The following is a 26,899-nucleotide window of genomic DNA, read 5'->3' on the forward strand; positions in this document are numbered from 1 at the left end:
TCGGTTCAACGTATCCTGGACTGTTTTTGCGGACAGAAACCAAGCACCCCAAGACGCACTTTGAATCCCAAGCTCCAGCTTGGACGACAAAACCATGGCTTTTATAAAGCACAGTCAATCATCCTGGATAGTTACACATAAGGAATTACTAACTTCTTTCATGGTATCTTATCGAAAGTAGTACCCATGTACTGTATATGCAAGTGTATTAACATGACTTGTGAGAAACTGAACTAAACACTTCAGAAACCACACAGCAAAATTATGGTCTAATGATATGATCTGGTATGGTACATAAATTCCAAGACATTAGCTATAGCGCTTGTGTTCGCCAGTCATAGCTAAAAGGCACTGAGTTACTGAGGTTCCACTGTATGCTACACAGTACATGCCATATATAATATATATATAAAGCTTGTCTAGATGCCCTAATATTATGACTATTAAAGCACAATCACTGGAATTATGCGTGGTCAAAATTAGACTAACCTCACTCACTGTTTTCTGAGATTATAAAGAATGACTGCATCAACAGTCTGTATTTCCATGTGCTGGTAAACACACAGGCTACTATGAATACCTATTTTTAGCTTTAGTAGCTACACATAAAATAATATTACATCATGACTTCCTAATTTTCAAAGAAAATTCACATAAACTCAGTGATGTACTGTACTATATGCTTATTGATAAGTTTAACATTCTTGATTTGGATACAAATTTGGTTGAATACTGTACAAACATGACCTTATTCTTCTGCATGCTGCTTTCTCAAAACAGGAATATGTTGTGTCCATGTAGCCTATATACTGTATATTCACATACACATAAGTGCATCATGTACTACATTGTTATTATAGTGCAGTATTTCAAGTACTATACTGTATAACAGTCTATTACTTGGCAATAATTGGTATGAACACTGATTCTTTTATTACTAAATTTTTACAGTCTGTATGGAAATTTTATTGCTAAACTCTCATCCTGCATTTGCTACTCCTTATACAAAATGACTTGACAGTATAGTTCCTATATTACATCAAAGTGCAAGCATTTCTCACTTAACATCTTGGGTGTTAGTGGGCAGTTGCATAAAAAGAACCTGTTTTCAGTGATCCATGTAGTACTAGATCATGGCTTTGTGGCAGCAAGCACAAAAATATTCTTTCTGGCTATAAAACAACTTTGTAGTGAATCATGATGAACATACTGTATACAGAAGTAAAAATAATGTCAGTTTATGAGCAGCATAATAATGAAACAGGTGTAAGTGAGGAACACCAGCACTTTTTGGCACTTACAGTTCAAGTGGGTTGTGACGGCTCTTCCTGATGGACCTGCCCTGTGGATGGTGACTCTGGGGACCTATCAGGGGTGGTATGGTTGGGGTAACCGTCAGGGAAGAGGGTGTCATAGCTGGGTGGGAAGTCCGGGGCACTGGGGGAGGGTGGAGCACTGTTCTTGCCGATATCAGCCATGACCACTGCCTCATAGGGGGGCAGGGTGTGTTGTCGCTGGATGGGTGGGGCGGCAGCCACACCTCTTCCACCTCCCACAACGCCTCTGCAAAACCAAGATACGTCACTTAAAAAAAAAAAAAAAAAAAAAATCATATACTGTACATGTGACAAAATAAATATGCCAGTATTGCCCTAGAAGGAAGGTAGAGTCCCGGAGGATTGGAAGTCAGATATAATTATTCCCCTGTACAAAGGAAAAGGGGAAAAAGAAGCATGTGGTAATCATAGGGGCATTTGTCTTCTTAGTGTAACAGGAAAAGTATATGGTAGGATACTTATTGACAGAGTTAGGGAAATAACAGGAATCAGCTGGAGAAGAACAGGGAGCATTTTAGGAAGGGAAGAGGCTGTGTAGATCAGATATTCATTCTTGGATCTTTAGTGGAAAAGCTCCTAGAGAAGGGAAAGAAGTTGTATGCGGCCTTCATGGATTTGGAGAAAGCATATAACAGGGTGGATAGACATGGATTATGGAAAGTATTAAGAATATATGGAGTAAATGGGAAGTTGTTGAAGGCCGTGAAAAGTACCGGTATTTATGAGGGTGCTAAGGCTGCAGTGCATGTGGATGGTGAACTGAGTGAAGTTTTCTGTCAGAAGGTTGGATTGAAACAGGGATGTGTCATGTCTCCATGGTTGATCAATTTGTATATGGATGGGGTTATAAAAGAGATACAATGTAGGGCAGTGGATGTTGGAGCGGCCCTAATGAGAAAGGGCAGTATTTGAAAACTCCCTGTACTGTTGTTTGCAGATGATACAGTGTTGTTAAGTGAAGATGAAGGGGAGATGCAAGGCTTGGTGGATGAGTTTGGGAGAATGTGTAAGAAACAGAATCTAAAGGTGAATGTAGGGAAGAGTAAAGTTATGGTCTTTGAGAGAAATGAAGTCACTGAATGTAAAGTGAGGTTGGATGAGGAGAAACTGGAAAATGTAAGTGCATTTAAGTACTTGGGTAGTGTGATGAGTAAGGATGGAAGTTTAGAGGGTGAAGTGCTTGAAAGGGTACAACAAGGAAGAAAAGTTGCCAGTTCCATGAAAGCAGTGATAAGAAACAAGGAAGTGAGCATGGAAGTGAAAAAGTTACTGCATGACAGGATTGTGTTACCAACTCTAACATATGGAAGTGAAGCTTGGACTTGTTGGAGGGACGAAAATCAAGAGTGAGAGCAGTGGAAGTGAGTTATCTGAGAGGAGCATGTGGAGTAACATGGAGAGACAGACTGACAAATGAGGATGTGAAGGAGCATTGTGGTGTGGGCGTGGATGTGATGAGAAGCGTTAGGAGAAACACGCTGAGATGATTTGGCCACATGGAGAGGGTGGAGAGTGAGAGATTGATAAGGAGAGTGTATGTGAGTGAGGTGGAGAGGGAGGGCGAGGCCAAGTGTGAGATGGAGGGATGGAGTGGAGAGGTATATGAGAGAGGGAGTGTGAGCTGGGAGAGGGGCAGTGAAATGGCAGGGGACAGGATGACATGGAAGCAATTTGTTTGTGGCCACCCATTACAGGATTACAGCATCTGGCAACAGACAGATAGATTCTGTTAACTGCTTTAGCCTGATGATATATTTTTTTTAACCCTTTCATGCATGATGATGCAAAGCGTGTCAAAATGGTGTTAGGCTGAAGAGTAACTGATGAAGCACTCTGCATCACTATCAGTGTTGGTATGAAGGGATACCGATTAGGCAGTTTTGGGCAAAAATATTAATCAAAAATTGTTTTAGCATGAAGTGCTTCAAACCTTGGTGTGTCAGAGAGGACGGTGTTTATGTCAAAGCCAACACTTTCAAATACTGTACATACTTGGATTTCTCTCAGTTTTTGGTGCATATGTTTGGCAGTTTACTTGAAAACTGTTGGTCGTATCAAAATTCCGAAAACGCCACTAGAAAACTCATGAAATTCTGCATCCAGATATATGCTTAGCTCTTGCTCGGTGTGGCCAAAATTTTGCACTAGGATGTTGGGAAGTTATTTGAAGCTATTTTTATTCTTGAACAAGTTTATTCTCACTGCATTTCATTGCTTTTACTTATCAGTATTGTATGTTTTTATTAATCAGTAGAATAAACATCAATAAAGATGATGGTATACAATTTATGCCAGTACGGTATAGTAAAACCAATTTCCATCATCCACATCCTCATCATTATCATCCGGGCCTCCTTTCCCACCCTAGGGCAAGGAGAGGAGTAGCAATGTCCAGCCAGCCCAAATTTGCCCAGTCCATTGGGCTATGCTTCCATTCACTCATCCTTCAAGCCCCCAGAATCCTGGCTCTGTCGGATTCGCCAAAAATATTCACCACGTTCTGTAGCTTCACACAAACGTATCCGACAGAGTTAGTCCAGACGCAGCCACGTTTAAAAGGGATGCCAAATCCCTGATCATGCACTTCTCCTCACAACATTCATCCAGCCAGCTCGATCACTTGTCAGTTCCCTAGCCTCACTGACTTCCAAACCTCTCTTCCTCACACATTCATCCACCAAATCTCTCCACCTTCTCCTTGGCCTACCATGCCTCCTCCCTCTTTCAAATTCTCACGGATATACCTTTTTCACCACTCATTTGTTATCCATTCTCTCCACATGACCATACCACCTCGGTACACTCTCTTTGATTCTGGTGTCCACCGACTTCCTCACTCCACATCTTTCACGAATCACATTATTTCGTACCCTATCCACCCTCTGTACTCCACATACTTTCCTCAGCAGACCCATCTCCACTGCTCTTACTCTTGACTTTGTTTTCATGCCACACCATAGTCTCACATCCATATGTCAAAGGTGGCACTAACACTCCTTCATGTAAGCCTCGTGCAGCTGCAGCACTCAAGCCTCTGTTTCTTATAAAGGCCCTCATTGCACCAGCTAGTTTTCTTCCTTGTGTCACTCTACTTTCCACTTCTTTGGCACATTTTCTTCTCTTTTCTATCACTGTACCCAGATATTTGAACTCTCGCCAATTCCAGTCTATCTCCATTTACTGTAACATCACACTGGGAGTCACCTTCTCTCTCAGTAACCATTACTTTACTCTTTTCTACATTTACTTTCAAGGCACGACGCACACAGACATCAACAAAACTCTGCATTAGGCTACCAAGTTCTTGCCCAGTACAGTATTTGCAAGCAGTCCTGCATCATCAGCATACAACTGATTTGAGATATTCCATCTATCACCATTCATTACGAACGCCATCCCCCTCTCCATTACTTGTGTTTTTACTTCTCTCATCACCCCATCCATATATACGTAAACAACCATGGGGACATCACACAACCTTGTCGCACGCCCACACTGATCATGAACCATTCACTTAGATGCCCACAAACCCTTACACATGCTTCACTACCAATATAAAAGCTTCTGATGGCACCTAGCAGCTTACAATCTACATTGTACATGCACAAAACTTTCCACAATCCTTCTCTGTCCACTTTGCCATATGCTTTTTCCAGATCCATGAATGCCATAAACCAATTTCCGTGGCAAATAAATCCATGGAAATGTTTTCCTTTGTGCACAAGTCCAGGCTGCCTTGCTGCCATTCTCCCTGATCATGTCGCACAAACGTATTGAAAACTTACAGTGCATGAGGTGGTTAACTTTATCCATCCATCATCCAATCCCAGTCTGCCCCATATAAGCAGGAGCTTAGGGGCCAGAGGCTAGGTTACTCAGACCTGACATTCTGTTTAAGGCAAGGGTGACCATCCTCAACCATCCCTAAAAGGTGATAAGTAAGCAAGAAACCCCAACCACCCCTCATATGGAAGCCCATCTAGTTGGAATGCTTAACCCACTAGACCACCAGGTATCATTTGGTTCTATGGTTAACATCCAACTTACTGAAACGGTTCCCTGGTGACAGGAAACCATTTGGCTAGGCACTCAGTGAAGTCACCCAGAGAGATTTTTCATAACAGAAAGAAAAACAAACGAGTGTAGAACCTTTCTGTGTATCTTGCTGTTCCTGCAAAAGCAAATCTTGTTTGTTGTTGTTGTTGCTGCACCAGGCTCATCTGAACATGAACCCAGTGGACTGCAGGAAACTGGTCACTTTAGCTAGGCACTCCCAGAGATGTTTTATTGAGGCTCTAGAATGATTATGGGTTGTGAAAGTGAGGTGCATGAAGTGTGTTGTGGTATGAGGGCAGTGTGGATTGAATGTGGCTTGTATTGAGTGTTGGTGCTGGAAAAGAAAGAAAGAAAAGAAAGGCGACAGCCAAGGTGTACAGTAGTCGGACTAGGTAAATTGCAAGTCTCTTTAGTTGTGATGGAAAAGTCATACATTTATTTGTGCATCTGGCCCCTGGGTTGTAACTTACTCTGTGCGTGAGGCGGCACGTGACCGAAGCTTTCTGAAGAGAGTGAGGAGGATGCCGAAGACCAATCCAGCTCCGACAATAGCTGCAAGGACTGTGATGATGGTGGTGGTGGTGGAGAAGATGGGGTGGTAGATGCGCCCAACTGGAAAGAAAAATACATCACATTCAGGGCTGTATTGTAAGTGGTTCTGGAGATTTTGTAATATATTTTCACTGGTGATTATTTTCTGCACACTGCTCCTCAATAACCTCTTGTATGTTTTAGCTGCAAACTAGGTCATATTGTAAGTTGTTCTGGAGATTTTGTAGCACTTTTTCCTCAGCAGTTTGTTTTGGACATTACACTCAATTCCCCCTTGTATGTTACTGATGAAAACTATTTGATACCGTGTTAAATAGAGGCTGTTAAGATGTAATATGCAAAATAAACTTTAAAAAAAAGTGAGGGGAGGAGGATGAAGCCTCCTATGCCCTAGCTAAAGACATTTGCATTTTGTATACTGATACATTAGATTCCATCCATCCATCGTGTAATCCAGTGTCGCCCCATGAGGAGCGTAAGAGCCTGGGGCTAGGCAAGTTGGTCCTGACATTTAAGTTGAGAGTGATCAGCGTCACTCATCCCTGAGTGGCATTTTGTGTGCAATAAACCCCAACCACCCTTGGATATAAACCTGCACAGGCTTAATCTGACTGGAGTGCCTTAATTGCCCACTAAACCACCAGGCTTCATACTTTGGTTATGGTATATGGTTACCACCCAGTGTAGTAAATGGTTGCCTGGTGTACAGGAAACCATTTGGCTTGTCACTCAGTGTAGTCACCCGTAGACAAGGAAGAGGAAAGATTGAAGGAAAGGAAGAGGAAAGATTGAAGGAAAGAAAGACAGAAGAGGAAGGATGGAAAGAAGGAAGTGAGGAAAGGGCAGGCACCTGAGAGCAGCACTACACTGAGTGAGTGGATGGCGAGCACCCTCACTAACCACGCATTCTTGTATAATTTTACTTTGTTGAATTTTACTTTTGTATCATTTTGTTTCGTTTATGAAGGCTCCAATATGCTTGCATGAGTTGGCCTTGGTCACTTAATGGTGGCTGTCCATGCTGCTCGATCTCTGGCAGCTTCCCTATTTAGTCCCTTATCACTGAGGTCACACTCAAAGACCCCATCCCAGGTCTTTTTCGGTCTGCATCTTGCTTCCATACCCCTAACATTAGCACTTCTCACTTTCTGCAACCAACTATCATCCCTCATCCCATCCACTTGCCCAAACCATCTCAATCTACCTCTCATCACAAAACCAATACACCCCAGTCCCATCCTACCTCTCAACTCTTCCATCCTAAAGCTAGCACCCCCAGGCCTCATGCTCAGGGATGCACTGCACATCCACCTAATCATTGCCATTTCTGCATATTTAAGCCTGCAAATATCCTCTTTCTTTGCTGCCCATGTCACACAGTCATACAGCATTACACTTCTAACACATGCTGCATACAGTATAAATATATATCACCATCCACTCATTCGATGTAGTGCTGTTTGGGTGTCTGCCTTCTCCTCTCTTCCTTCCTTCCTCGTCTGTCTTTCTCTCCTTCCTTCTTTCCTCTTCCTTCTGCCTGCGAGTGACTTTACACCCTCTTCTGTCTTTCTTTTCTTCATTCTTTCCTCTTCCTTCTGCCTATGGGTGACACTACACTGAGTGACAAGCCAAATGGTTTCCAGAAAACCATTTACTACACTGGGTGGTAACCATATAACCAGATTATGGCACCTGGTGGTTTAGTGGGTAATTAAGGTGCTCCAATGGGACTGAGTCTGTGTAGGTTTATATCCATGGGGTGGTTGGGGTTTATTGCTCACATAATGCTACTCAGGGATGAGTAAGGCAGGTCACTCTCATCTTAAATGTCAGGACCAACTTACCTAGCCCTGGACTCCTACGCTCCTCATGAGGCAACGTAGGATTGGATGATGGATGGATGATATATATATATATATATATATATATATATATAGATGTATATATATATAGATAGATCAATAGCTATGTATGTATCATCATGGTGAAATTTTTTTATCCACCTAACAATGGGAGGAGGTAGGACTAAGCAATATGTACTGTGCCATAGGCCCTTAACAGTTAACCCCTTTATAATGTGTCAGCTATCCCATACAAAAAGTTATTATGACACAACTTTGATATTACTGTTATTGTGACCCCACACTCGACATGACCCCCAGCGGACTGTAGTCTGAAGTTGCTATTCCCTTGCACTCCAGCATCCTGTTGGAGGACAGGGAGGGAGATGAAGGATATTTTTATAACTAGGAAGCTAAGTTACCCAATTAAATGAGGAGTTTACGACTACATAGGGACTGTATGACTAACCATTGCAGTGGACTTCATCACCCCCTCCTCCTGGAAAGGCACAGTTGGGGTGTCCGTCGCAGCGGTACACTCGGCCGACGCAGTAGTTGGTCATCCCCAGGCACTTGTACTGACCCTGGCAATCCTCTGTAAACACTGAGCGTCAACACAACACCTGCTGTCAGAGTGCAGAATAACTACAGTCCAAGGAGATGGAGAGACAGAAATGCTGAGGGAGGAGGAGAGGAGACTGAATGGAGAAACAGAAACACAGAGGAGGAGGAGGAGAGGAAATTGAGAGCAGAGTGAATGACCTACAATTATATTTAAGAGGAGAGGAGACTGAACTCCTGTTATTAAGTTCAAAAGGAGAGGAACTGAGAGGAGATGAACAGTCTCTTATTACATTCAAGAGGAGATGAGCAGTGAGGAACCTGATTGGACTACTATTAGACTGAAGAGGAAACAAAACTGAGAGGAGAATAAATAACCTAAAGGATGACTAAATTGAAGAAGTGGCTGTGGATAAGAAGAGAGGGGACTGAAAAGCCTATTATTAAACAGAACACAAAGTAGAGGAGTGTTCAGAGGAAAGGAACCTGGATTGCCAGCTTAGCCCGTACTGCGCTAGCGACGTAGATCTACGTCCCCCTCTAAAACGTCAGTGACAGATTACATCCTGCAGCACTGAGAAGTCATTGCAAGCAAATGGAAGGTAATAACATATCTCGCTAACTTTGGACATTTCTCTGCTAAGCTTACAACACTGATTTAGGAGCGCGGGATGCGAGTGACAGTTTTCACAGGCTCACAGCCGGTCTGCTGTCTCAGTAACCTTGAAGATTTCAGAGGTAGAGTGGCACCAACCTGACTTGATTCAACCAACTTTCTGACTTTGGTGATTACTTTTATTAGTGCCAGGGATTATATATTGATGTATGAAGCCCATTTGGCCACAAAAAAATCCAAAATCAGTTAACAGACTAAAGCTGCTCTGCCCTCTCAGTAACCTTGAAGATTTCTGAGGTAGAGTGGCACCAATTCGACTTGATTCAACTAACTTTTTGGATTTAGCAATTACTTTTATTAGTGCCAGGGATCATATATTGATTTATTAAGCTCATTCAGCCAGGGAAAGGAATCCAAAATCAGCCGGCATAGAGGGGTATCAGCTCCCCCCCCCCCCCAGCATGGCACAGGCTTACAAAAGAAGGATGAAAAATATCAGTACAGCCTATGGATATGGGTACAGAAGTGCACAAGGAGGGAAGAAGAATGCCTTGCTATTAAAATGAAAAGAAAGTGACTTTTTTTTTTTTTTTTTTTTTTTTTTTTTTTTTTTAAATGCTACCTCCAGAAGATTTTGTTAACTTTGGAGAAATTGTCTGTAGTGACAGGGTTGGAAATACTCTCCATTAACTTATTTACAACCTTATTTCACTTTCAAGGTTAAATAAAATCATCTACGTGTAGCAAGAATGAACTTAGAAATACATCGCTGGACCAAAGAAGTTAAATAAGGGCAAGAAGATGAAAGGATGAGGGGAAGCAGAGAAACATGAAACAGCTGACAAAATGAATAAATAGAATAAATACTGGAAAAATGTATTAATGGAGAGGACTTGTTAATATGAAGCATGGGCATTAATTGGGCACAGGGAGTCTTGAATTTGATGTTAGTCTGGTAAGTATAATAAAGAAAAAAAAATGCACTGTACTGAGGAGAGAACATTACTAAGTTGAGGAAATTACTGAAAAAAAAAAAGGTGCATATACAATAAAGAAGAGGAAGAAAGTTTAGAAAGAATGCCTGCTGACTGCATGAAGGTCATTGAGGAAGACAACCAATTTTTGCCAAGTCCCAATCTTTCCCAATAATACAACCGACAAAAGTTAAGTGTTATATCCAGGTCCCCCTTTGTATTGCTGGGCAAAGAGAAACGCGGGAGAATCAACGGGATGGGAATGTACTGAGGAAATATCTGCTCCTGAGAACATGAAGGGACTCTAGTTTTGACTGGAGGGTTTGGTGGGTGGGGGAGAGTCTTCATGTTTATTAACCATGTCTTACTTTAGTATTCTATACTCCTCTTACTCAAACTTGGCCTAAAATTGCCAATGCTCTAACACTGTTGTTGAATTGTCTTAAAGAAGTGGTAGAGAAATAATGTAAAGCTGTACCATTATTTTTTTCTGTCACTTAGCTACATGAAATAAGCTACAAAAGAATGAAAATCTGAACCAAGTTAATGTAAATATATATATATATATATATATATATATATATATACACACACATTTACACAAGCTGCCTAGCATGTCCAACCAGCCTACAGCAGTTGTCCTCTAATGTATTTATTTATTTACTGTATTTATTATCTGACTGCATGTGAATATGTACCAAGGCAATTTAAAATCTTAAATTAGGAGTGACTGGAGATGTGGCACATTTCTCGGGACATTCTGTTGATAGTTCCTGTTACCTGCCTGTTTTCCGTATCAGATTTCAATCCACCCATTGTTTGATGCAAAGCTGCGACAGAATCTGGGTGATGATGATGATTGATGATGAAGATGAGAATGACAGTGGCAATGGTGACAATGATTATGAAGATTATAATAATAAAAATCCATCCATCCATTGCCAGACATCACAATCCCGTAAAGGATGGCCATTTGACACTGAGTTAGTTGTTTTACAGGGAGGGGCCTTTCCATTCTTTAGTCTCTTTACTGTATTCTTAACCTCTGCCAGTGTCACAATTTTTGGCACTACATGTCTTCATTTTGTACCACCAAACCCAGTTTCAGAGTATGTAATACAGCATACCTGTCATCAGGTAACTTGTCAGTTAAGTCCCACACCCCTCCTGAAGTTCTGGCCTCAAGTCTACTGTCTTCCATTCTATGGATGGTGGGTGAGAGGGTAGGGCTAAAGAGACAAGTTGCCAGGTGATGGGTACAGTATCTCTCACTTCCTATGTACACCCGAGGAAAGTTCCGTGTTATACACTCGCTCACCACTTCGAAATAGTAAATGTGAGATGAGTGGTAGCGAAGTAGTAGCCAACATTCATCAGTCTGGTAACTGTGTGAGAAGGATGGGGATGGAAGAGGGAGGGGTAGGAACTATCAGCTCCCCCAGCCTTCCTTCTCCCTTAACCTCTCCCCTCCCACACAGTGTTACCAGACATTTGAGTGTCTGACTACTGCTTCACTAGTGGTTGTCTCTCGCATAAAGGTCCGAACTGGCAGGGAGGTGTATAAGGCAGAACTTTCCTCAGGTGAACAAGCAGTGATGTAGCAGAAGTTACTAAGTCATAATCTCTGGCAAATCCGGGAGAAACTAACATTCACATTAAATACATATACTGTATCAACTCTTTCAGTCTGATGCCAGGTAATTTTCTTCTGCTGAGGGAAGGCCCACACGGCAAACGAAATAACTGACTATTAACTAAACTACCGGTACTAGATGTTACAACTGCTAATTAAACAGACATAAAGTTTTAGGCAAATCACTCAACTACACAACTTCAAGCCAGTTAAGAGATCAGATAAACTATGACGTGATAAAGAACATGACTGAATAATTTATTTAAATTTGTAAGCGTGCAAGAAAATTAAACATCAAGATGCAATGCACTTCAAAAGCAATGCAATTAAACAAAATATTATGTTACCAAAAGCTCACTGAACATGCAAAAGAAAGTTTTTTAAAAAATGCAAAAATGCTATCTTCATGTACAGTATACACCATGTAATGAATATTTTTTCCTTATCTTCCTTATATATTTTTTTCTTGATACTGTATTGCATTAAATCAGCAAAACAACATCAACCCACTTAACAATTCATGGTACTAAAGTGCAGTCTCAATTATCCTACCCACCCATCCTGTTTTTTGGGAGATATAGGGTTTTGATGATGATAAAAATGTTAATCATTTCCAGGGGGCATGATAGAAACAATGCCTCCCATTTGTTCTCTTTGACAAGAGTGAACACAATACAACAAGTCATTACATATCACCTTTGTTATGTTCTTGTTTACTATTTTCACCAAAGTAAATGTATTGGCAGGTCTGATAACAGTACCTATGAAATGGTATGTTATTTTCTGTAATCATGTGTGTAAATGAACTGTGTTGTATATGATTCATACAGGTGTTTCAAAGGATTCATGAGCAAATAGTAATTCATTGCTTCAAAGCAAGTGATTGCTTTGAACCTCATGTGTAAATGAGTACTGGATGATGCCATGATGGGGATGCTAGTTGTGTGGTTGGCGAGACAGCAGCAAGACTTCTTATCCTCACTGGCTTTATAGTGTAGGGATGGGGCAGCTGTCATGGGATTATATCTATATAATATTATTGTTCAGTTTGCATGAGGACAAAGTTGTGAGTATTAGGACATGTTTTATTGTACTTATTCTATTCACATAGTTTGTACCAGAAGTTCTGAGGTGCTGTATTATGTACAGTGAGGGCCAAGTATTTGGAATAGTCAGTGTTGCCTGCCATATGTTCAGACTGGAACTAGTGTTTGCATGCAGGTTGGAACTTCAAATCAACCTGTTATGATTACCTCTGGTTTGGTGGAGCCTTCCAGTACAGTAAAGACCAGAGAAGTTGCCTATCAAACATCCATTGCAGCCTCAAAAGCTCATATGCAAGTGTCCACACTGACTTACAATACCAACTGCACGGAAAAATCTGTTCAGTCTTGGAGTACATACCAGTACCTCCCTTATACTGTAATAAGGCCTGCCTGTATTGTTGCAAGGATAATAATAAGGAAGATGATGATGATGATGATGATATATGAATTGTTGTCAAACTGTGACTGTCGCTATGGGCTATTCATACTTAAACAAAATAATTATTATGATACTAGCACATTATGAAAATAAAAAAGGAGGCATTTGGGTTAAAAAAACCGAATGAATCTTCTTGCTAGCCAATGATAAGCTTCAGTCATAACTTTTAGTTATTCAACAGCAAATACAATAAAGGGGGTTCAAAATTCAGCATATCCATCACATCCCTTCTAAACAGTAAGAAGAAAAAAAAAAAAATCCTTACACATCCTTATGCACGTTATCTTGGGAATGGCATACCCTTTAAATTTCCATCTACATCTACTTGTATGGTATATGAAGCTTCATGCCACAAAAAATGTAGGCATAATTGTTTCAGAGCCAAGATCAAAGAAAAGAGCAGGAATAGCGCAGCAAGCTTCATGCATCACTACAAATGCAAGGCAAAACTTGTAAAGACTGGCAGAGGGAAAATAGTGACTGTAGTTATTCATACCATTTGTGTCTCTTAGCTTACTGTAGGGAAAAAAAGATATCACACTAAAATAAATAGGTCATTAGTTTTAAGCTCTGATGATGCTTATATATCATATTACTTTTTTAAATTATATCAGCTATACTTCAGTATTATTCAGTATTAATGACATTAGTACTGTAGTGAACGTTTAATACCGCTTAAGTTAAACTAAGGCAGCACTAACCCTTGACAGAAGTTACTGATAGCAAAAGGTATATTACTGTAATGGTAATACAGTACAGTACTTATGGGTATAACAGTAACTGTATTAATTATACAAACTGATCAGACTATCAAACCTATATCACAGTCAAACTTCCCAGCATCCGTTACAATATATGATCAGAAATAGCTGCTGTAATAAACTCTTCAGTGCACCACAATCATGTTAAATTTAATTCACCCTTTACAATTTGCACATGAGTATTAGGATCAAAATTTCTTACTAAGTCAGAGAAGGTGCTTTAATAATTCAAACTATAACTGACTGACTCTCAACCATGCAGCAAGACTCATTTAGGCAAAAGAAAGACCATACCAGCCTCCCTGATATGCTTGAAGGTGGTGATGACAATCTGGAAGTAGTTGTTTATGGGGACACTTCTCCGTTTGCTTTGGTGGAAGAACACCTCTAGGTTGTCAGCCAGAGTGGACAGCACATTGGCATTGGAACCAACCTCTGTAAACCTGCAGTGTAGAAATACACAGTCAGTTTTAATCATACCTGACAGATTTGCATCCTCTTTTAGCCAATTAGCTACCTGTTGCCTAATGGCAGAATAAAATGATACTACATCCATACATCATATCCTTAACATTTCTTCATTACTAGCAATGTATTTCACTACCCATCTCCTACAAAAGCTCAGCATTTGACATTGAAAAGCAGTGGTGTTCTGTGAGGTGTTAGTAAACAAGTGGTAGCTGGTATGTTTTCACCTGACAGAACTGGCTCACTGAAATTTTATGACCCTTTGTTATGAGACAGGAATGTCTTCTTGGTCCATCCATCCATCATCTAAACCTGTGCTGTCCCATGGGAAGCATTGAAGCCCGGGGCCAGGCAAGTTGATTCTGACATTTAAATTGAGTGACCAGCCTCACCCATCCCTGAGTTGCATTTTGTGAGTAATAAACCCCAACCACCGCTTGGATATGAACTGACACAGGCTCAATCCAGTTGGAGTGCTTGAATTACCCACTGAACCACCAGGCGCCATAGTTTGGTTATATGGGTACCACCCAGCATAGTAAATGGTTTCCTGGTGTACAGGAAACCATTTGGCATGTCACTCAGTGTAAAGTCACCCGTAGGAGAAAGAATGAAGGAAAGAACGACATAAGAGGAAGAAAGGAAAGAAAGGAGAAAAAAGGGCAGCCACCCAGGAGCAGCACTACACCGAGTGAGTAGATGTTGAGCGACCTCACCTACCTTGGTTACTAATGAAAAAAAATCAACCCTCCTGTCTAACAATAGCAGGCCTTCAATCAAGCTGAAAGGAGTCAAGGATCTTTGCTATGTTAGAATAAATGCACATGGGTAAATATCTGTGAAATGAATAAGGGGAGTATGCTGGAGTATACTTGGTCCTTAGGTAACTATTTGAGACTTTTTTTTTTTTTTTTTTTTTCTGAAGATGATCCATTATGACAAGTAGAAATGTTGTGTGGGAGGAAGAGAGACAGATTGCAGCTTGAATTTTTTATGCTTTATATCATTTCGGGTTCAGTGCAGCCCAAAAGGTTAGGAAAATAAAGAATTCAAGCTTTACCCTGCGTCTCTCTCCCACCCAATGTTTTGTCATTATATTCTTGCCATATCCTGATGATTTTTTCAGCTTAAGACAAATGTTTCAAACTAGAGGAGTCAGATACAACCTCAATAAACCCCTTTAGTACAAGATGCCATTCGTAAAGTTGAGTGAAATAGTCTGGCAGAACTGTAAACAGCATCATGTCACCCCAGACTGAATGGGTTAAGTATGAGGTGGATAGAGGGCGTGTGCTGTAGAAAAACAAAAAATGTACAGGCCTATAATCATTTTTCACAGTGTCCAGGGCCTCTTTTCTCATCAGCTTTGGAAACCTTTCCTGTACATTTCTGCATATCATATCACACACTAATATTATCTTACATTATTTATGCAAACTATGTCTGTAATACAAAGAGTCAGCAACAGACAAGGGAATAATGAGGTTTAAAAAGCAAAATAAATAACCAAAAAGGAGGTGTCTGAGAGCCTTATAAACTGATGACAATACAGTCTTGGGAACTGAGCAGGTAAAATGCTTGGATCATGAGTGAAGACGAATGTATATACAGGACAACTTATACACAACTTAAGCTTAGGAGAGTTTATAAATGTGACCCCAGAATTATAAATAAACATTAAAAATATGGCTTGATGAGTAAAGTACGGTAGAGAAACTCACAAGTTTCGTTTTGCTCTGATTCCACAGAGCTGTTCCGTCTTCTTGTTCTTGAACACATCCCCAGGAAGGAGGTCTAGGATTTTTGAAATAAAAGTAGACCCAGCAGTACTAAGCTGTAAAACAAGAAATACCAGTAAATATTCCAACATCACAATGTTAATCATACTGTAGAGTACAATATATCATACTTACACATGGGTCAGCATCAGTATGCAGCAGAGGTCTGGCTACACTTTCATGTATAAAGTACATGCATTACAGCTACTTAGTCGTTTCAGCTAAAGACTGACAACATTTCAGTCACTTTATCATCCCCCCCCCCCCAAAAAAAAAAAAAAAAAAAAAAATCAAGGTTGTCTGGTGTACCAAATGTCCGGAGCTCTACTACATACTGATACTGTCCCAGGTTTGATTGTGGTGTACTGTACAAGGGTTCCATGAAATTGTACTTTCAAAAGTAATACCAGCATGTCTTTTGTATCTTTTTTCTGTATAAAGTGCAGTTAAAGAATACGGTAAACCCTCTATAATTCAGATTAACTGGGTGGAACCCTATGTCGAATTATCCGAAAATCCAAATTATTGGAGCTCATGCTTGCCCCTATCCCCAAATCACACCCACACTCACTAAAACATGGCTTTTTCTCAAAAACATTGAACAGAACAGTATATTATTACTTCATACTCAAAGAGTGCACAATACAATAAATAAAAGTGTCAAACATTGATAATGAAGTCTTGCAACACAGTAGTAAAGTACAGTACACTTAACTGTACTGAAGGTACTGTACAGTTCTTAAAAATTACATTTATTACTACACTTGAAACTACAAAAACTGTTCACATCCACTTATCACTGGAACCCTTTTCAGACTTGTCTCTCTTAATTTGAATTTCTGTCCAAATTAAAATATTTATCTGGTGGTCAAAAAAGATCTGAATTAACCGATGTCCAAATTATTTGGGTTTGAATTAGAGAGGGTTTACTGTACTTATATGACTCCTGGAATACAGTATTGAAGCCCTTCCTTTCCAAGAAAATTGACACTGGAGAAGAACTGTTATCACTGTTGCACCAGTATAAATGCTGCCTGGTTATGCAAGTATCTCTCAGTGCCCTATCCCCCAAAGGAGGATAATGGACTACAGGACTTACAGGAAAACTTTATTTTTCATCATCATCATCATCCAGACCTCCTTTCCCACCCTAGGACAGAGTGACAAGTAGCAATGTCGAGACAGCAAAAGTTTGTCCAATTCAATGGGCCCACACTTCCATTCACTTATCATTCAAGCCCTCAAAGTCCTGGTTCCATCTGATGGGCCAAAAAACTTTCATCACGTTCTGTAGCTTCACATATGTGTACCGTATAATATGACAGAGCCAATCCGAACACTGTCACGTTAAAAATGGGTGCCAGATCCCTGATCAGGTGCTTCTCTGTACAAAACTCATCCAGCCAGCTCAATCTCATCAATAACTTAGCCTCACCAACTTCCATACTTCTATTCCTCACACACTCATCCACCATATCCCTCCACCTTCTTCTTGGCCTACCTCACCTCCTCCCTCCATCAAATTCACCCAGATATAACTTTTTCACCACTCTGTTGTCATCCATTATCTCCACATGACCAAACCATCTCAGTGCACTCTCTTCGATTTGGGTGTCCACAGACTTCCTCACTCCACATCTTTCACGAATCACATTATTCCGTGTCCTATCTACTCTCTGTACTCCACACACATTCCTCAACAGTCCCATCTGCACTGCTCTTACTATTGACTTTTCATTTTCATGCCACACCATAGTCTCACATCCATATGTTAAAGTTGACTTTAACACTCCTTCATGTTGCCTAAGCCTCACACAGCAGCAACACTCAAGCCTATGTTTCTTATCCAGGCCTTCATAGCACCAGCTAATTTCCTTTCTTGTGTCACTCTATTTTCCACTTCTTTTGCACATTTTCCTATCGTTTCTATCAATGTGCCCAGGTATTTGAGGTCTTTCACCAATTTCAGTCTCGCTCTCCGTTCACTGTAACATCACACTGGGAGTCACTACTGGTATCACTCTCAGTAACCATCACTTTGCTCATTTCTACACTTACTCTCGAGGCACGATGCTCACACACATCTACAAAACTCTGCACTAGTCTACCAAGCTCTTGTTCAGTATTTGCAAGTAGCACTGCATCATCAGCATACAACAAATTTGAGATATTCCATCCATCACCATTCATTACCAATGCCATTCCTTTCTCCAGTGCTCATGTTTTTACTTCTCTCATCACCTCATCCATATTTATATCGAACAACCATAGGGACATCACAACCTTGTCACACACCCACAATGATTGTGAACTATTCATTTAGATGCCCATTTAGGCTACCCTTACATATGCATCACCACCATCATAAAAACTCATGATGCAACTTAGCAGCTTGCCATCTACACCATCCATGTGCAAAACCTTCCACAATCCTTTCAATTAATATATACATTTCAAGAATACAAAACAGTAGTCTTAATGTGATTGTGACTGTGCATAATAAATCTATCTAACCTATGGCTTGATGCACTGTGTAAGCCGATGCAAAGTGGCTGAAATAAAAAACAAACTGCAATTCCTAAAGACTGTTACATAACTTATATGCTAAATGCATGTGTGAGGGTAGCCTAGAAATAACAGATGGTGGATACTGAGAAAACCTTGTGCAGTATACAAGACGCTATCTATCTATAGCTACGGTAAATGTCTCAATTCTGTCTTTTCACCGCATCCTTAGTGTTGCTCTCCCCTTCTCCCTTCACTTCATTCACATATATACATACTCTTTGTGAATCTTTTAACAAACCTACCTGCACATAATCTCCATCACAGTTCCAGGCATTGGTTTCCTTGTCAACTGAACCTTGAATTCTCATTTCCTCTATCACAGCTGCCAGACCAAAGCCCTCAGGAGATTTCACTGATACCTGAAAATAACCAAAGCAATGAAGTCAAGTGGTACAAAATTAAAGGGGCCTAGTTCATCCACTGGCAGTGGTGAGTTACTACTAGCAAAGTTAAATAATCTTCCATGCAGTGGAGCCCCTCAGATAGCGTTTTTTTTAATTAGGGAATCCACGGATAGTGAAAGAAAAGAAAATTATCTCATAGCGATTAATGCTGCATGGTTAGCATAAATCTGCTAGGCATTTAACACGTAGAGAGCAGGTGGGCAGAGACCCTGGTAACACTGACAGTGAGTGCGAGTCTACCCTCATTCAGTTCATTGACCCACTGTTTATCCATGCGCCGCGCATTCATTCAACTCGTCGCAGTTTTGCCATTGTTAAAGTTTTTTGTGACCTTCCATTTATTGTCTGGCTACTGAGTGTTCTATTATCATGGCTTCAACTTCGGGGGCTGGCCCAAGTGGTGGTGGTGGCCCAGGGAAAAGAACAGGAAGTGCAGGTAGTGTAAAAGTGACAAAAGGCCAGAGAATACATGTGTGGCAAGCCAAAGAAACAATACAGCATGGAGGAAAAGAAAAAGATAATCCAGATGATTGACGACGGTGCAAAGACATGTGAAATTGTTAAACTGTTGAATGTGCCAGAATCGAGTGTAAGAAACATAAGAAAGAAAAAGGATGAGATAAAGGCAGCAACAGAAACCACAACAAGTATTTTTTGGGTGGTGCAGGTGGAGCTAGATGGGCCATGCACGACACTACCGAAAAAAACAGAGTCCAAGTGGTGACTGAACATTAAGTAATGAAGAGGTTAGCAAGGCAATTAAGAAAAGGAGCAAGTGTTGATGGACCAGAAATTCGTGCAAGGGCAATAGCAGTGTACCAGGGACTATGTCCAAAAAAAATATATCCAAAATCCTGTTCCTTTCAATGCCTCATGTGGGTGGCTACACAGGTTTAAAAAATGTTGTGGGTTAAAGCTGTCTTTCTACCAGGGCAAGGTTGCATCTGCAGACACTACATCTGCACAAGAATTTCCCCAAATTGCTAAGGCTATTATGGAGGAAGGAGGGTACACCCCAGATCAAGTTTTTCATTTTGATGAGACTGGGGTGTACTGGAAGAAATCACCCAAGTCCACCTAGGCCCACAAAAACCTTCATCAGGCTGCTGGAACCAAAATGGCCAAGGATCACTTCAGTGTCCTGCTTTGCTGCACTGCTTCTGGGGTCTTCAAAATGAAACCCGTTATTGTCTGTAAATATGCCAAACCACATTCCTACTGCCACAGGGATATGAACAAGCTCCCCAACTGTGTGTGGTACTCAAACAGCACTGGATATATGACCTCAAGCCTCTCTATTAAGTGGTTAGACGAGATTTTTGTGGCCCAGACTCGCAAGTATTGCAAGAAAAAAAATACTGACTTGAAAATATTGTTGCTCCTGGATAATGCACCTGGGCACGCTCGCATCATGGTAGACCGCAACCCTAGCATACAGATTGTTTTTATGTCTCCCAACACTACTGCCAAAATTCAACCATTAGATCAAGAGTTAATTGCTGACACTAAACTCTTCTTCTATGGCAAGCTCCACAGCAAACTGAGGGAAAAGACTGACAACTTTCGAGAACTGAAGGAGATCCAAGAGGCTAATTCTAGCAACAGTGAACCTGATTAAGAGGCAAGTCAAGAGGAAGAGATCAAGAGGAAATGACCATCAAGGCCTTTTTGAAGTCTTTTAAGATAAAGCATGCAGTGGATTTATTCTGTGAAGCTTGGGGTCAGATCAATCAAGCCACCATTGCACATGCTTGGGCCCCCCCCCTGATTCCACATTTGAAACAGGCGGGCAAGGCAGCCAGGCAGGAGCAGCAGGTGGTGGCATGTGAGACTGCTGATGTCATCAGAACTGTGCCGGGACTCTCATGTGTGTCTGACAAAGAAATTGTGGACTTGGTAGGAGGTGAAGATCAAGAAGAAACTGCTGAGGAGATGCTGAACCAAGATGAGGAAGAGGAAGAGGAAGTGCAAGAAGATAAGGAAGAAGAAAAGAAACCAGATGAGCTAACAGTGAAGCATTTGTCTGAAATCCTGGCTGTACTGTCCGAAGTTCAAGACAAGGTAACCTCTCTCCATTTTAACTGTCGAGACCAAGCCCTAGCGTATTTCCGAGATCTGACGAAAATCTTCACTGAGAACCTGAATGACAAAATAAACGCAAAGCGCCAAACACTGATCACATGATTTTTAAGTCATCAGCAAGAAAGGTTTGAGACACAAAGACAAGCCATTTTGAATGCCTCGTCAGATGAAGAGGACGATGTCAACATGCCCCCTGTTCAGCTCGAGGAGGACCTATATGATGGTTGGGAAGATGAGGAAACAGAGGCCCATTGCATCGAGAATGAAGTTCGTTTGCATGTGTTACAATGTGAGGGACAAGAGGAAGACTAGGGACAAGAGATGGAGGGTGAGCAGAGACAGGGCCGTGGTCACTAGGCTGCTGTGGAACAGTAACCACCAAGCACGACAGTAATATTAACAATAAATAGTAAAAGAGATTTAAAAGTTTGTTTATCCTTTTGCATGTTATGTGTAGGCCTAAGTTTATTTTATTAGTGTTCACAGTAGGACTATAGGGTTTAGTTGAAGTGCATGCGGTATTTATATTTTAGCGGCTCTAGCAGGTTACCACGGTACAATAACTACAATTGATAACTATATTTATCAGTAAGAAGCACTCAAAACAATTAAAATGAAGTTTGTTAATCTTCTTTGAATATGTAGTATACATTTATCTTATTACTGAAGAAACATGACGTGATATTAATGGTTAATGTTGGAAATTAGGGGTATAGCTGACGGAGTCCAGGACCGTATTAATTTTTTTAGGTTAGAAGTTTGGCCATCAGATAGCAATTTCATGGATAGCGGCCATTTTGGCGGACTAATAAGGTCGCTATCCAAGGGGCCCCACTGTAAACTGGAATAAAATATAAAGCTCTTCCTTCTTGGGGAAAGAAAATAAAGTTAATAAAACATGTAGCTCTTTATTCTTGGCCAAAACATTTACTGTGACAGTTTTTAAAATTCTGGGTGCTCTAGGTTTCTCTTGAGCTCTGTAAAGCCATCTGATTTTAGGCAAAATAAAAACAGAAAGTAGGTATTGTGATGCTGAAGGGTAGCTGATTCATTCCTCAAACTTGACCAACACACATTTATTCTTCGAAACACCTTCAAATTTTATTCAGTTGAGGAAAACATCACAAATGCAGATGCTTAAAATGCAGTACAGCGCAGTAAATTTATTCCTATGTCTGACAATGTTAAGAGCTGTGTAGATCATCATCATCATCATCATCCCAACCCTGTTTCCCACTTCAGAGATGCAGCAAGGTAGGATGCAGAAATAATGAGAAAGCACAAAAGTAAGAGAGCTATAACACACCACACCCAGTTAAATATGCCACAAGATTATTGATACTTCATTAACCCTTGCCCAGTTGAGGACCTCATGTGGGGCACAATGAAGGTCTGCACAGGTCAAGCTGCAAGCCTCATTTGATTCATAGGTACAATTTACATTAGTAACAATGACTCAGGGGAAGTAAACTACCTTACAAAGAATTAGCCGAGCAGGGGTTAAGCTTTGAAATCCTGGCATTGCAACAAGTAAACCATTGGTGCATACTGAAATACATATACACAAACCACAAACACTCTAAAACCTTGACTGCAGAAAGACATATATACACACAAGCCACATACACACACACTCTTAGACCTCAGCTGTAGAGACACATCAAACCTGAAATGTACAAAGACATTATAAACACAAACCAACCCTGACTGTACAGACACATACACATACCAACAGACACTCTTGAAACATAAGTGTACAAAGAAACACACACACACACACACACACACACACACACACACACACACACACACACACACACACCGCTCACTGGTGCAGTGGTAACGTTCCCACTTGCCAACTGGTGGACGGGAGTTCGCGCCTCGCTCAGGTTGCGAAAAGTTTCACTGACGAAGTGGGTGGTTACTGTCCCCCTTGAGCAAGGGGACGGGTGTGTGCATGTGTGAAGGTCACAGCCTTGCCCTTAGATCGGACTATATGAGCTCTCAGCTCCCTTCCGGGAGGGTAAAAGCTGACCATCACGACCATCAAGTGATCCTGACCGACCCGTTGAATTACACACACACACACACACACACACACACACACACACACACACACACAATCATCAAAACACATCTCACTGTGCACTCATGGAGGTCACGGTTGAAGGGTGAAGCGATAGTAGCATTTGGATGGCCAAATTTCACAATGGCTGCCTTCCAAGGTCCAATGAAGAGCGAACTTTTCTCTTGCCCATGGCCACACATATTGATGGAGCTGAGGTCATCTGTGAGATGAAGAACATAACATTAAAACTAAATAGAGGTAGCTAGTCATTATAATTATCATTTGTCCAGTATCATCATCATCATCATCATCATCATCATTATTATTTAGAAATACTGTACACTGACACAACCAGCTTACTGTAATTAATCTGTGCTTTCATAAACACAGATTCTAGAGATTTCCTTTTGCCAGTTGATGTTTCTCACATTAAAGTTTTTATTCTGTATGAGATATGCTCACAAGTGAATATTAACAATGGTGAAAATTACATTGAAATATGGTACCTATATTAGCCTACGGGGAAAAGGATCCAGACAGTAGCCTAAGTAAAAGGCAGAGAATGGATGGGGAAGAGAGGAAGGGATGAATGTTAGGGAAAAGAAGGGGGGAGAGGGAAGGGTGGAGGGTAGGGAAGAGGGGGGGAGAGGGAGGGGTGAAGGGTAGGGAAGTGGGGGAAGAGGGAGGGGTGAAGGATAGGGAAAAAAGGGAGGGGGGTGGGAAAGGGAGGGGTGAAGGGTTGGGAAAAGAAGGAGGAGGGAGAGGGAAGAGTAGAGTAGGGAAAGAGAGAGGAGGAGAGGGAGAGATGAAGTGTAGGGAAAAGAGGTGGAGGAAAACGAGGGGTGAAGGACGGAAAAAAAGAGAAGGGGGAAAAGGGAGGGGTGAAGGGTTGGGAAAAGAAGGACGGGGGAGAGGGAGGGGGGTAAAGGGTAGGGAAAGAGGAAGGGGTGAAGGGTAGGGTAAAGTGGGCAAGGAAAAGGAGGAATGAAGGGTAGGGAAAAGGGTGAGGAGGAGGAGGAGTGAAGGGTAGGGAAAAGAGGGAGGGAAAGGAGGGGGTGAAGGGTGGGGAATTGAGGGAGAGGAATGGGAGGGGTGAAGGGTAGGGAAAAGAGGGGGAGGAGAGGGAGGGGTGAAAGGAAGGGAAAAGAGGGGAAGGAGAGGAAGGGGTGAAAGGTAGGGAAAGGAGGGGAAGGAGAGGAAGGGGTAAAGGGTAGGGAAAAGAAGGAAGGGGGAGAGGGAGGGGTAAAGGGTAGGGAAAAGAGGGGGAGGAGAGGGAGGGGTGAAGGGTAGGGAAAAGAGGGAGAGGAAAGGGAGGGGTGAAGGGTAGGGATAAGGGGGAGGATGAGGAGAAGTGAAGGGTAGGGAAAAGAGGGAGAGGAAAGGGAGGGGTGAAGGGTAGAGAAAAGAGGGGGAGGAAAGGGAGGGGTGAAGGGTGGGGACAAGAGGGGGAGGAAAGGGTAGGGAAAAGAGGGGGTGGGGATGGAGGGGTGAAGGAGGGGGAGGAGAGGGAGGGATGAAGGGTAGGGAAAAGAGAGGAAGGGGTAAAGGTTAGGGAAAAGCAGGGGAAGAGAGGAAGGGGTGAAGGGTAGGGAAAAGAAGGGGAAGAGAGGGAGGCTTGATGCATTCTAGTGAGTTATACTAATGTATTCACATTTTACCTTTCAGATCAGTGGGGTTCAGCCGACACCTATCAGTAAGTAATGGCTTCCTGGTTCTAGTGGCAATTATTTCTGATCAATTGAAACGTGGTTGGCAGAGTGATGGTTGCTCTTAATTATTATGTGGTAAGTGCTTTTAATCAATAGATCTGTGCACTAATGTTAATACTGGTGCAGTATTGTAATCATTTGTTACCTGCTCCATTGAAAATTGAAGGTAGGTACAAAGTGATATTTTATATTGACTACAAAAACGAAGTTACCAGATTCCATAGTTGTATGAATGCACAGACTAACCATCTGCCAAGGAACAATGATGAAATAATACAAAATATGGCAAGATGAAGTTAGTACTGTGGATATCTAAATTAGCTTGCATTTACTGAGGACCCTGTTGCATTTTTGGCCAGGAATCCACTGAATAAGAAACATAAGGACAACAGCCACAACATTTGCTGCACATGAAAGCTTCGTTTCAGGCAATTATGGTGACATCCTAGAAACCAGTATTGCACCAGTGTTGGAACCATGTCACAGAACACCATAAACTCTAAGCTTCAGTTTACTTACATAGAGCATAGTTTTCCGTGGAAGCTGCAGTCATTAAAAACACACTGAGTAACGATAAACATTTAAAAATAATCTCCATTTTCCTGTACGTGTACAACCCCTCTGAAGTAAGTCAATTTCCTTAAGTCAACATTCCTTGGAACGTCATTCTTAAACTAACTTTTAGACCATCTTCACCACGGGACATTTTCATCATAACTATGTGCTGCTATTGTTCATATAGCAGGATGTTGTGTAGAATGAAAAAATATAATATTATTCAAATATTCGCATTATAATAGTATTACTTAAGTACAAATAATTAAAGGTCTGTCATTCATAAACCAATCAAAGTCCAAGTTGTGTACTGCTTGTTTATATTTTTGTCTTCCATCATTACAGCTGCCTAACCCTTCACAGTCAAACTAAATTAAATATTTACTTAAAAATATGGAAAAACAAAATGATCAGGCTACTTGTAAGAATAAAAGGATAAGAAGGCTTCATTTTCGGGAAAATTGATTGAGATCCTTTATAACTATGGCTCCAGGGGCAAGACCAATGGAAATGACTCTAGGAAAAGCCGCTGTGGCGGGGCAGGATTATAGGGGGGGGGGGGGATAATACTGGTGCTATACAAAATGGTCCCCCGCAAAACAGTGAAAATGGCTGTACAGATTTTAGAAATTTCATGCCCCTTAAATACAAAGGGGGCACGGTGGCTCAGTGGTAGAGCGTCGTACTCGGGACCGGTGGGTCGTGAGTTCGAGCCACGCCCTGTAGTTGCCATGCCTGGAGGGTTGGTGCCCTCGTGCCACCTAGCAGGTCTAGCTCAGAGGGACATTTCGATATTTCCCTAAAATACAGAAACAGACACTGCTGTGTGTACTGTATAGGAATACCCCTGACTCTAGCCTTTTGCCTCACATCTTTGTCACTGCTCGGCCCACTAGGAGGCCTCCACAAGATACTGTGACCCAGGTCCCCTACAACTGTTAATCTGTGCCAACCGGATTAACTTCTTTGGGGGCCCTAGGCAAAGCTGGGTATGGGGACCCTCTGCCCAAGGTAGGGGTCCTGTTATGAATATTTTAATGATCATCATCAGAAATTGTATGATGTCCGCCGCAGTAAATTTCATCATTTATCCATGTATTTATTTTTTATTTCCCCTCTAATTTTTCATTAATAAATGGGGCCCCTTCAAGGGTGGGGGCCCTAGACTGCAATCGAAGTCAGCCAGTTGGTTCATCCGCCCCTGAGCGTGGGTTGCAATAAGATCCTCTCAAATAAAGTATGGGTCCCTATCGCTCACGATTCAGGGGTGTGTTTGAAGGTGACACAAATATTGATATCATGTGTGTTTACTATAAAAAGAATGTTCATGATTAAATGGACCCTAATGTATCATGACACTTTGAAATATGTTTAGATATCCTATGCCTATGATTTTTTTTTTTTTTTCAGCAACCAGCTATAAAAGTTTTCTCCCCGGTTGAGGGGCCGAT

At 41.4% G+C, this 26,899-nt stretch overlaps 1 protein-coding gene across 1 annotated transcript; it reads right to left on the bottom strand.

Annotated features, from left to right (window-relative positions):
- Positions 1-695: 695 nt before the first annotated feature.
- LOC145405775 (uncharacterized) lies at positions 696-25,497 on the bottom strand. Its single transcript, XM_080277011.1, has 8 exons — positions 25,413-25,497; positions 23,259-23,404; positions 18,873-18,989; positions 16,006-16,118; positions 14,111-14,259; positions 8,256-8,381; positions 5,864-6,005; positions 696-1,563 (listed from the first exon to the last, which is right to left on the bottom strand). Exons 1-8 carry the CDS (start codon positions 25,489-25,491, stop codon positions 1,305-1,307), a joined length of 1,131 nt encoding a protein of 376 aa, XP_080133137.1. The 5' UTR covers positions 25,492-25,497; the 3' UTR covers positions 696-1,304.
- Positions 25,498-26,899: the final 1,402 nt, after the last annotated feature.

Source organism: Coenobita brevimanus, chromosome 68 (assembly GCF_032717465.1).
Source record: "Coenobita brevimanus isolate Jiangsu-jjx chromosome 68, ASM3271746v2, whole genome shotgun sequence".
NCBI classification, from domain to species: domain Eukaryota; kingdom Metazoa; phylum Arthropoda; class Malacostraca; order Decapoda; family Coenobitidae; genus Coenobita; species Coenobita brevimanus.